The sequence below is a fragment of the Pagrus pagrus genome (genome assembly GCF_965226575.1).
Source record: "Pagrus pagrus genome assembly, chromosome: 19".
Classification (NCBI taxonomy): Eukaryota; Metazoa; Chordata; class Actinopteri; order Spariformes; family Sparidae; genus Pagrus; species Pagrus pagrus.
In genome coordinates, this window is record NC_140203.1 from 13,131,259 (window position 1) to 13,144,593 (window position 13,335).

The 13,335-nt window shown below is 41.2% G+C and overlaps 1 protein-coding gene across 1 annotated transcript in view; it reads right to left on the minus strand.

The window, feature by feature from the left end:
- Positions 1-13,335, minus strand: part of wdr70 (WD repeat domain 70) — a 41,983-nt gene that overhangs the window by 15,409 nt on the left and 13,239 nt on the right. The window contains exons 10-12 of the mRNA XM_084383546.1: positions 10,437-10,611; positions 602-701; positions 35-119 (exon numbers count right to left, since the gene is read on the minus strand). Of these exons, the coding sequence (XP_084239672.1) occupies positions 35-119; positions 602-701; positions 10,437-10,611 (360 nt within the window). The remainder of the gene's footprint in view (positions 1-34; positions 120-601; positions 702-10,436; positions 10,612-13,335) is intronic.

The following is a 13,335-nucleotide window of genomic DNA, read 5'->3' on the forward strand; positions in this document are numbered from 1 at the left end:
GATTATAATAAGAATGATGGTTAAAAATTCTCACATTGCAAAGTAGTTGGTCAGTCCAGTAGCTACATTCACAGGCTTCCTAAAGTTGCGTATGTCCCACATCTTCAGAGTGTCATCGCCTAGAAAACAAATGGAGACATCAAGTAAACTGTAAATTGATTTACTCCACAGAAAGTCACCACAGTAGAGTTGTCATTGAAGTTATTTACTTTGCCAGAGCACAAAGTAAATAGTGTCTTTTCTTGACTGTACAACAAGGCTGTAAGAGTTACATTTCATTTACGTTAGAGAAAAATGTTGAGTGAGAACTCTTACACAGAGTTATTCCTGTTTGTCTTTGTGCTAGAAACCTCCTAACTAGATCTGACACCAAGGACAAACTCATGTGTTTCTGTGTATAGTTTTGTTGGTGGTGGTCTCATTTTATTTGCACACTTGTAAAGAGTCAAGCCACTTTTCTGCTTAAAAAACCATCAGTTTGGATGAGGCATTGGACCCTCAAAACTGGAGGCTCTGAGCTGGGGTGTCGGAGAGTGCAACCCCAGTTTGTGCAACCGCTGGCTGTGTGGTTTAGAAGATATGTTAAAGATATTTTTCTTACCTCCCCGTGAAGCGAGAGTCATGCCATCATAGGAAAAGGAGAGGCATGAGGTGTCTGATCCTGGAATGTGTGCTTGTCGGCAGTGGAACTTTGTATGGACCTAAGAAGAAAAAGAGAAAATAATCCATTGACCACATAGATTTATACAGGGTCTGGTATAGTTTATGGTTAAGCAGTGCTGTGTAACACAACTACAGCTTCAGATTCTGGCTCTATGTAAACGAAGCAAGGACCAGGAATTAACCTGAGACTTAAAGACTGGCATGAATAGGTAAAGTAAAGGTTAAATGCTATTTCTTTATTCCATGTCATGTGTCATGTGCACAGTCTGTGTGTGAAAGTGAAAGTGTAGTACAGAGGTCATGGTAGCAGCGAGTCGCTCCTGTTGTGTCTAATAATAGTTATACAAGTGAAAAGTAGAAATATTTGAGCAATATAGAATCGATAAATGTACAAAATGAATAATTAGTGCAGTCATGACTTGCTCTGCTTTTTCCATTACCACACTGCCTTTGTCACCACTTACCATCAATATTAAAGAGTTCTTAGAATCAGCCGATGTACAACAGAATGAAAAAGTCTAAGCTCTGCTTATAGCATATGTTTCAGTCTGTCACTGAAGTAACAAAAAGACCTTTTCATTCTCGGTCTTCAAACAACACACGGTTTCTATTTCCTCTGTGAACACCGTACTATATGTTTACCCATGAAGCCCATTACAACTTATGAAATACCAGCAACTTTACCCACCACACTCCTTAGCAAGACTACAGACCACAGAGATTTACCTTGGCAAGCTTAGGTGCCTGCCTGACAGATGGTCCTTTGATTTTTTTTTCTGTGCTCCTACCTGAAATAGTGTTATAATATCCCTACAGCTTACAGTTTACCAGACAATAATGTGCACCAGAAACCTTTTTAACTGCAGTCCAGGGCTAACATCGCCCTTTTGTTCTTTCTTATAACCCATCTTTATAAATAAGTGTTGTTATCACAAGAGTCAACCATTTTCAATCAAATTAAAATATAAATGGCCACCAGGATCAGTGAAAAAATAAGGACAAATTTGCTTTCCAACCAACACACGTGCAGGCAGCAAAGGAGACAACATTAGATTGAGGTTTAAGAGAGCTGTTCAAATGACGTTTTCATTTAAAAGTGTTGGTTGAGCAACGCATTAAAGTCCATCAACTAGATTACTATTAATACTCAGCCTGTAAACGTTGTATAATGTCTTCCATGGATTTAAAGCAGCTTTGACAAGTCAAACAAAGTTTAGGGTTATCTGATCGTAGCCCTCATGATGTCATCAGGGTTTATCTGAGCCTGGGCTTGGATACTTCCGTTTTTATAGCAGAAGGCCTGTGTTTAAAACTGAGGTTATGGGCACATACAAGGCAACTCCCTACTCCCAAATTCTCAAATGGTATGATTTATTAGATTTCCTTGTGTTATGTGATAGTTACCTGAATATTTTTGAGTTTTAGACTGTGAGTTGTACACACGAAAAAATTAAGACGTCACCTTGGTCTTATGGGTTATGGACCTTGTTTGTAATTTCTAGGGGCTACTAGCTCGATACATTCTGGGCTTACATGAGAGGTAATATCTCTCCATACCACAGGGAGGAGGTAGTCTATATTTGTCACTCAAAAAGGGAAACCAGAAGAGTCAGGACTGCAGATATACAAACCATTGTTATTATAAAGCAGCGTTTGCCTTAACTTTTCACTCCCTTTCTCTCGCTTATAAAGACACTTCTAATCAAGAATATATCCAATTAAACAATAAGTTGCAAATGGCAATGGTGTGGAAGCGGAGACAAAAAATAATGAGAAACCACACTAGATGGGTGAAATCATGGATACTACAGCGACATGCTCAAGAGTCTTTCGTTTTCCCGTTTCACTTCTCATGGACTGATTTGCTTATTTAGCAGGGACACACCGTGAAAACTAGGGCCACAAGGCTCACCTATGGCCCCGACATTGGACAATGGCCAACTAAATCGACCTTACAATGATTTGACTACTTGAGAAAACAATCAGAGGATTATGGAAATGATCCTTAGTTGAAGCCATGAATAATATATCGAACCAGAGGCAGTGCACATTCAATATAAGATATAGCAGCTTACAATGGAAAAAGAGAGGTAGTCCGCACACTGAATATTATAGCCTCTCAGGCAATGTTTCCACCATCAAGCCCTTGTAACTATTTCCCCGGCATGTTGCTGTATATGAGAATGCGATCTTAGTCGGCTTGGCTGTGATGATCAGCATGTATCACTGGAAACCAAGTAGGCTAAGTGACATTTCAGTTGAGGGTCATTGTATGGAGGTGAGAACAGACTGATTACAAAAGCTCGATGGAACAGAGTCTCACCTTTGTAGTTCATAGTTTAAAAAGATGATTTGTTCAAAAAGTTTAAGGATGAAGTGGAGCTTTGATGGCATTTCAGAGACATTTTGGAAACCATGAGAATTTCCCATACCCCCAATTAAGAAGTCATCCAGAATATACTTAATTAATTCCAGCCACTGCATCCATGTCCCTCCTGCAAACAGAAGCATTTTAACTTCTCGTCTAAACAGCTGTTTTCAAGATGGCCAGCCGTTCCATATACTTTCTTAGTGCTCACTTTATGCAAGTTGTGTACTACTGTAGTGCAGAGTGTGTGTGTGCCAAGGTCTGCAGCTCAAGGCTGGAAATAACCCAGCTCAACAACTCCCCCCCACACACACATGATTCCCTCTATCTTTCTCACACATAGACACAAAGGAACAGCAAGAAGAAAAGCTCCCTAAAAGTTCATGAACAAAAGTAAGGCAAGTTTTTGCTCCACATTTTACATTTATGGATGCACTAATTATTTCTTTTGCGAATTAATCTTAAACAGTTTTTCAATTAATCATTTAGTCTGTAAATGTCCATGACGACATCCTCAAATTGCGTGTTTTGACAATGACGTTTCATGCACAGGGATACAAAGACAAACATTCTCCTGCTTGAGAAGCTGAAACCATTACTATTATTCTTCAATTAGTTGATCGAAAGAAAATTCATCGGCAACTGTTTTGATAATAGGTTAATCGTTTCAGTCAATTTTCAAGCAGAAATTTCAAACATATGCAGATTTGCTGCTTTTCTTTGTTATCTTTTGGTTTATTGTTTTAGCTTTGGACTGTTGGTTCGACAAAAGAAGCAATTTAAAGACGTCACGTTGGGCTCTTGGAAATTGTGATGAGCATTTTCACAATTCTTTGACATTTCAAAGACTAAACGATTAATCAATTAAACATAACAGTAACTAAACTTAGTTGAAGCCCTAGTTCTCTCTGTTGCCTCCCACGTTAACTTCCTAGTGCCTCAGTTTCACCTGGACTCAGTGCAGCCAGATTACAGAGATCGATCATTAAAAGACAGTGGTGAAGCAATCGGTCTGGGAAGTAGACTGGCTAACACTCAAACAAACATAACCTTGGTTTATACAGCTACATTTTCATTAATTCTAAACGGAATGCAAATAAATCAGTGAAAAGAGAATTGCTGCAATACAGGCTTTTGACTCAGAAAGCTGGATAAGGAATTTGAAGTGAGCACAGAGTGTGGAGGGCAGATAAGATAGAGAAATGCAAAGAAACGCTGGCAAAAAGAGCAGGGGAGAGTGGGGAGAGCGGAGCATGAGGTGAATGAGTGATGTGTCCTTATGATACAAGAAGGAAACGAGGCCATACTTCACTTCCAAAGTAAATGGAGGGAAGTTATTAACTTGGACGAGACAGATAACACTGTTACCTTGAACTGTAGATAACATGGAGTCCATTTAGCCATTTAGACTCTGTAGTCTCTCCAGGGATAATTTTCTGCTTCCCATCATCATTTTACTCTTATATTACCTTTGACTCAAATCCATTCCCCTTATTTGTTATCTTAGATTATCCTCCCATTCTTTTATTTGCTGCACTTAAATTGACTTGGTTGAGAAATAAAAGTCAAGAGGTCAATTTAATATAAAAACTACATTTTCTAATCTTACAGCAGGAGTGGAACAGCTTTGTCACAGTCTATCTCTGGCCTACTAAACAGCAGCTAAAGCGTAAAAAGCAGCTAAAAGTGTAAGGCTTAAACCCTGTCAAACACACAACACCCTACTGTGAGGGTGCATGTCGACTGACTGAGCTTGACTAGTTTATTTGATCAACCAAAAACAAAGACATCGGGGCCTCCATTTCAATCATGCTATCGCACATTGTGTAACCACATGTGTTGTGCACATGGACAATTGGAGCATATCCAAACATACAATATTTCCATTCAAGCAACTGCGAGCGCATCCATGCATGGCAGACACAAATAGGTTGTTTGGGGTCAGGAGGGTCTGCTAATGAATCGTTTTCTTGTAATTGTCTTAGCCTTATGAACTGTTTTATGAAGCTCAATGGCACATCATAAAAATAAGTCGAGTGGAGAGGATAGTCCAGTTATCCTCGAGGTGAAGACTTGCAGGGTGAGAAAATATGGCACTAAACATGTAGCTATTACCCCATAAATGTTCAGTGAGGAAACGGTGATGAAATCTGCTTTAAGTAACTCCAGAGAAAATTTCAGGGATGCATTTGTTTTTTCTAAAACGTGACCTCAAAAGAATGTTCTCCACCATAGCTGTAAGTGTCCTCAGGTCAACTAGTTAAAAAAAAAGTTATGAGCTCTATTTCGGCCTGTGATGAATCAGTTTTTTCTTTTTTCCATTTTTTCATCTGAAGTCTTTCTTTCTGAGATTAACACCATCTGCTGTTTGCACACGCTGTGTTTCAACCCCTTTTATGTTGTATTGTTATGTTATACTGCCTTCAGTGTATGTTTTGTTAGCACTGCAGAGAAATGTTTTCTTCATGTCTATATATATGTTTTAAAAAAGACAAGAGTAAATTAAGAAAAACAAAGACAGAGACAAGGCTCATAAATGAAAGTCAGGAAATAATAAGAATGATTTCACTTTTAAACTTGATTGATGATCTCTGTCATTAAAAGTAGTGCCTTCAATAGCTAGCTAGTGGTTATTCTAGCTGCCTATTGCAAACATACACCACGTATCTAGATCATTTACTGCTGTTGTGAAAGCACTAGTGTTTATTTACCATCCTGATGTTGGCTGGCATTGGTAGATGCCATGGTGTTTGCTTCCTGCGATAATCTACCCAGCCGGTTTGTGAAACCGGATTCTTGTACACTGTTTGTAACTTCTCTCACGCCTTGTGACCTCCTCTGTAAACTGTGCCCTTCTCCTTGGCCTAAATAAGCATCAGGCCAAATTCTCCTGTCATGGTTTTATTTAGAAGATCGATGCGTCTATTCTATTCTATACATATATGCGTGTGTACCTTTCATATAAGATCATGCGTACATACATGAATATGCGTCGAGTATATGAGTCCTAATACACCTCTACTCCCGTTCGGCAGCGGGAGTTGATACATAGCTGAAGGAACACAGCATTGGGTTTCATCCTCAGCAGACTATGATAACAATCTACCACAGGGCCAACTGTTCCTAACCACGCTATCGGAGTATCATTATATAAATACTGCGAGGCCCTGCCTTTCCCCAACCTCCATACTTTTACAACCGCACACCTGAAAGACTTCATGATGCCCACTGTGCAGTCAGTTGTAACATCTCACTCTGACCTCTGCTACTTTCTGAGGATCGAGTGGCCAAACCGCACAAGTCCTGAACAGCTGCTCTGATCTTTCATGGAAATCAACAAGTGGTGATGGTGACGCCGTGTGTGTGTGTGTTGGAGGATCACACCCGACTGAGTGTCCACATAATTTAAAAGCGTGTTTCATTAAAGTAGCTGTGCTCCTGTCTCAGGCACAAACTCTACAAAAAAGTAGGACTCTGTACACGTTTCCAAGTCTTTGTTCAGTGTTTAAACATGTGCAAGGAATAGGCTCAACACTGAAAGCTCTCACATTCACTTGATTAAAAAGCACCTCTTGAAGGTCATTCAGTGACTGTTTGTCACTACATGAAGAAAAGGTTGAGGGAGAGAAGATAAAGCTGTGTGGCAATGATAGAAATCACGAGCAGGTCACAATGAAGGCTGCAGGACTGAGATCCAGTGTAAATGTTTAGGATCAGACTGTCTTTATACAGGCCTGTTGATCCAGTTTGATTACAAACTAACTCTTTCTGGTTATCGGATCCTAGACTTTTTTCAGACTGATCCTACTGGGCCAGGAACTATAAATGATGTGCTGTGTCAGTTTGTGCAGGTGACAAACTGCTAGACTAGAATAAAAAAGTGGAATCAGGAATCTTAGAGCTACTGTAATGTAGGTTAGAAGCATTTTTTTGTTATATTTGCTAAAATTCCCTTCACAATCCCAACAGCAATCCATAAAACAAATGCTATGACAGAAAAATAAAAACATATGGTATATGTGGCTGTCTCAAGCCTCTGTTTGGCCTGAATTAAATGATTGGATGGTCTACCTGCCTGTCTGTCTGCAAACGTACCTCAAGAATGGCAAAGAAGGTGCAGTCAAAATTTCCAGTTACCAGTTACCTACCTATACCAACAACAGCTTGCACTGTTAAACAAGACTAAAGTAAAAATGCTCCAACCAAAGAGGTAGGACAAAGCAGCAAGTCAAACCAGAGTCAACATCAGCGTGGCTTTTCAATGACAGCGAGAGGAGAATTTGCCTTGTTCTTTGTTTGGGTTTATTACATTTTCTTACATGTGAATGAGACATTTGGATACCACAGCGATGCACTGTGCCACTCCCCCCAACACTCTCTCGTGGCATTGTTAGTAGTAGCCAGTAGTCTGGTCATGTGAGTTCATATGTTTTTGGATGGATAATTTTTAAATTTAGCTTACTCTTGTTGGTTTCTCCAATGTTGCCAACCCAAGCTTTAAGTATTTTTATAACGAATAAGAAGGGCTGAAAACAGGAGTTATAAAGCCTCTAAAATGAAGAAGACTTGCCATTGGAATAGAGCGGCAAAGGCAGCAATTGCAGAAAACAAGTGAAAGTTTGCTATGTCATCTCATGATAACACTCTCCACTTAAGTAGGTAGCTCATCAAAACAACCTCTTTTTTTTTGGTTTCACTTTGATGTCTGGAAACATCTAAGTCCACCAATGACATCATAACATTCCCCGAGTCTCTTTTGTAATGTTTTTTTGTACGAAGGCCTGCTCCCCTCGATGCACAGACTTTCACAGAGTGCACATTACCTGGCAACCATTTAAACGCAGCTTTGTAATTCTGGCACCGACCCCTCTGGTCAGAGAATGAGCATGCAATCACTCTCTGTGGCAGACCACTAAAAGAGACCTACTTGACTCCCCCATCACAGGATCAATCAACATATGTCAGGGTTCAAGAGCAAGATGTGTCATCCTCAATAGTTTCTCCTCAGGCTGAGCTCTAGATCAAGGTCATGTACATGATTGATCCTGATTGATCTGCCTGCATATTCTGGCCATGAGTAATAGTAGCGATACAGAAGGAGATAGGCATCCTTTGAGTAGGGGGGGCAGCAATAAAAGCATCCGGAGGTCAACTCCTTTTTAGGCTTGTAGCTGAATTCAAGTCAGCAGCGCAGGTTGCTGATTAGGGCAGAGGGCACCTACTACATTCTTGAGCCATTCAGACAGGACAGGCTCCAGTGGTCAGGCAACAGACATGACTATTGTAAGCTGCTATGGGACGCAGGGTAAATATTTAGTTTGGAGAAAGAGGGGTAATAAATTTGGAGAGCTTCAACCCAATCACTCGCAGCCTGCTGCTATGAGCAGCCCAGGGGTGGGATGATGGGTGAGTGGAGGAGAGTTGGGAGCCTGTAAAAGCACCAATGCTCCTTCAATAGGAAAGTAGGGACAACAAATCCTCCATCTAACGACATTTTTTGTGTGTCCTGTGATCACGAAGTTGACTGTTGGAGTAATTATCATGTAGCCTACTTCCCATTTGACTAATCTGGATAAGCCCCTCTGCCCAATCAAGCTGTTCCAACTCACTAACTACAGCTTAATTGTCACTGTCACTATTCTCATATGAAATAACAAAGGGCATTCAACCTTGTCCACATATGGGGGATGGACAGATGAAAGGATACGAAGTGGAACAAAAGAATTAGAGTAAAAATGTGGCAAAACATCGAGTCCGGATAAGGCAGGACGTCTTTTACTGGATACAGGTTGTCTAAGAAAGTATTAAGCAATATCTCTGTGCAGTCCTCCAGTTTTATTTCCCATCTTAAAATATGAGTTTAAACTGTTTTAGGACTCCCAGGTGAGTGACCAGTGTTTTTTTCACACTGTGGAGAAAGAAACTTATGAAACAATGTTTGCAAAAGAGCTTAATATAATGCAAGACAAAACCAAACTGGAATGTTGTACGCACTCGGCGCACATGTCATCTTTGAAAATACTGAATTATGAGTGCTTCCCCTTCTTTTTTTCCTCTTCCCATCTGTTTCGTGGAGGGGAATTTTTATGTGCGAACGAGCAAGTGAGCAGAAAGCTGCCAAACATGTTCCTTCACTGACCATCAGGAAACAACAGCATGTCATTTCCTTTTGCTGCCAATACACTAATCAGAGATGTGACAGCCATCAAGAACAAAGACTCACAAGTGGACAGGCAAGCATGAGTGAAGGTGTAACATCAGTGATAAAACATTCAATATCCCCAGTAGATCTACTTAATGAAAGATGGTGCAGACAGTTTCTCCAGCCCTGAATGGAAGTCATTTTTATCTACAGTGACGATTTGTCAAATAGCTCAAGTGAAAACAGCCAAATAAATGAGAGCAATAAGGAGCCAAGAGCAACTATTACCTCAACTATGTGGAAGAATGGAATGAACACTTTGATCACTTAATTGCCTAATTAAGTAATTGTGGAAAATGTACAGCGGGAAATTGTGATCGGGCCTCCCAATAACTTTTATGTAACTCAACTCAATCATCACACGTCAGTTAATTCAGTTACATAATCAGCTATTTTGAGCCATGCTAGTGGCATGTGGATGCTAGCAGTTGGCTCAAAGCACCACTGTGTCCAAGTACAGCCTCACAGAGCCTCTAATACCATCTCTACACCGAAATTAGTGTTATATACCCACTAATAATAGCCAACTGACTCCTTTCCCAATGCCAGTAGACGAGTTTGGCTGTCTGTTTTTTTTTTGTTTTTGTTTTCTGGGGGGTCGCATTGTCTTTTCTGGGGCTGATGATGGAAGTTGCTAAGAAGTGCTATGTCTCCCTTTATTCTCATTTCTGCCAGCATGATCTGATCCGTTGCTGACTTGGAGGCCAGTGACAATGGTACGGTGGTTACTTTTTTGTATCTTCTACTTCAGTCTCGTTTTCAGACTCAAGTCTAACTAATCAGTGTTGGAGCGCTGCTTGAACAGAGACAGTGGAAAAGTATTGAAACACCAATGTCCTTAGCTTCAACGCGCATCATAGCAACACGCCGGAAAAGGGGTGAAGATTAGCACGTCCCAGCAGGATACTATCCATCTACTCCTAGTCTGGACAAATGTATTTTAAAGCCAGTCATTTTGATTTCTGGTCAGTGTTGGTCAGTGACTTGTTGAACTCTGACCTCTCTGCCCTGTGACCGGATGACCCAAGTCCCATGACTCTGCGCCCGAGGCCATAACAAACAGACATCCTATGTTTACAACCTACTGCACATTGTGGTGGTTGGTATGTGTGTGTGTGTGTGTGTGTGTGTGTGTGTGTGTGTGTGTGTGTGTGTGTGTGTGTGTGTGTGTGTGTGTGTGTGTGTGTGTGTTTTAAGACTCACGCTGAGGTTTCTGTCCCAGATCTGGATGGTGCCATCCTGGCAGCCTGCTGCAATGAGCTTCCCATCGCGGCTGTAGGTGCAGCATGTGGGGATGACCTTCTTCCCCTGGAAGGAGCGCGGTTTGAACACAGACTTGTGCTTCTTCTCAGAGTTCAGGTCCCATGTGCGTACAGTGCTGTGGACAGGCAGAGGATGTAATTTAACCTCAACCAACCCTCGTGAATCACTCACAAAAATCTATCCTTCAAAACATATTTTAGTCATTACCACTATCTACCATCGCAATAAATCAGAATCATATAGAGATATAATGTGCCCCGACCATTCTCATGAACATAAGGTTAGTGTTGCAGGGTGAGGGGTTAGCAAACAGCAGAACAGTAGATCAGCCTGACAGGCATGTCTGAAGCTGCCATGAAATGTGAAAATACATTATACAACCTGGACCTCTGAAAAGGTAGAATGAAAGTTCACACTTCTCATACAGTACATGTGCAAATAGGAGGTTTTACTACAAAATGTAATACAAATTCTAAGCCTGCCACGAATCCCTGATGGTTACAGGTTTATATTTCAAACATTGAATACATACAGACTTCAACAGCCTTATTTAGGAAAACCTATTACCAAATTTCATCGATAAAAGTACACTTAATATATCCTTCAAACCACTAAAGGATTTAGATATATGCATGCTTAATCAATGAAAAATGAAGAGACGTACTCAGTGTAAACATCTGAAACTTGAGTATTAACTTTCCAAGCTTACATGTGACTTAACTGTACAAATAAGAAAAAAAGGATGAAGTTAGTTAAAAAGCCCTTGGAGCAGGCAGATTATTTCAGCTAGCCAAAGCAGTCATCAGGATTTCTGCATACGATCTGAGATGATCTGAGAACACCACGTTGTTTAGGTTAAAATAAGGTGGAACATTTCACCTTTGACCCTGTTGGCTTGGCTTGCTGTCAAGAGGATGTCCAAGCAAGGGATGTTGCACACAGCTAACACCATCCTAGCCTAAATCACCAAATTGTCTCCTATCTAGGCTTGTGAAAACCCAAAAGATGAAAAAAGAAGCAAGATATAGAAGCTATTAAATAAGAAGACAGAAATGACACGTAGGACAAACGGGCCTCAAACCTCCTCCTTATGTACTGAACTACCTGACTACACGCAAACATGTTAGCCAACCTCTCACACACCGACCCTCCTGCCAGACAGAGCGTGTCCAAATGTGTCTGTAACCCACTGCTTGCTTTAGTGAGCACCGTGACCTTTGGGTCATGAGGTCAGCAGAGGAGTATAAACATACAGGCGGAGCTGCTACTAACAGCCAGGCGAGGATTCCTCCGTGGCCGGCTACAAAGTCACAGACACACACACTCAACTGTGTTTGGATAAGTCTAACAATGTGATACAAATGCCAGCTGAAGACATATGGCTTGAGTGAGAACTGGCAAGGGTCAAATAAAACTCTGTTTGATGCATAGATGTGTTTAAATCCGCACGAACCAAAGCCGTTAATAAATCAAAAGATCTCTTGCTGGGAAAAGAAGATGTTAAAGCCACGTATAAAAAGGAGGTTGCCCAGTACGACCTGAAGGCCACTGCATTGTACAGTTAAGTGTTTACATGAGCAGATATACATACGTGTGTGTGAGAGTGAATGACAAAGAGTGATAGCCACAGACTGGATAACAAATTGGTCCACCTGCTGCCTCACACAGACATCTCTGTTTTGTTTACAGAAGACTGAGGGCGTCTGTCAAGCCAATAAAGACAACATAACCTTTTCGCGTAGCACACAAAACCTGGAATGCTATTTATCGTAAGGGCTCTTTCCAAAACATGGCAGTGCCGGCTGTCAGGGGGATAGAGCAAAGAGGCTGAAGCCCACCAGTGTCGAGCCAACGGCGAGCGCAGGGCGAAGACTGCACACCCTCACCTGTCAGGAGCGAGACACAGGACAGGGAAGGGGGAACTCTCAGCTCTTATATGTGGTACTTGTGAAACAGTTAAAATGTAAAAACTTTCCATCCCTCATTAAAAGATCAAAAGAAGTAATAATAAAAATGAACTGCAGCGCCACATAAATAAAGTTTATTCCAGAGAGAAACATCTGGGGCGGTCTCAAACCTTATTTTCTCATAAGAGGTGGTTGTTTTGGGAAAGTGATGGCAATGAATGAGTAGAGATGTCAAAATATTCACAAGCGGCATTGAGAAAACATTCAAGGGAGATACCTGCAACCCTGTTTTCCCTTCAATCGGCAGCCCCTTCCTCCCACAAAAACGCTTCAGAGACAGAGGGGTGAATGCAATAAAATGAGACCTATACATTCTCAGTCATGCATGTGCACTTTACGAGGTCGCACAGTCATTCACACATCAAGTGAGGAATGACAGCTCACCCAGGCCCCAGATTTTATCTGTCTTTCAGGTTATAGGCCTAGTGGGGGTGATGGTTGCTAGGATCACTTTCCCAGATGATGAGATAAGGAAGAGCGAGGGATAAGAGAGGCGTACGTCTTACATAAGGTTGTTTATTGGTCAAATTCCGGTGATGGGGACAGCCTGTGTTGCCCGATGGCCGGTTGACTGACTAACTGGGGCTCTGTTATGAGAAAGGCGGATTAGGAGGGGAAGATGCTCCATCTTGCATCGCAGCTGAAGAAGATAAAGTGGGGAAGGCATACATGAAGTGGCACTCAAGCGAGGAAGCAAAGGGAAGAAACACTCTGCATGACGCACAGATGCACTGTAGGTACAGTGAGATACTGATTCATGCAAATTCACAACATGATTATATAGCAAAAGTAGAAAATTGACCTAAAAAAGGCCTTAGCAGGACATGTGAGCCCACACTGCAGGTAAAAATCCCTTCACTCAAGCTAAAAGA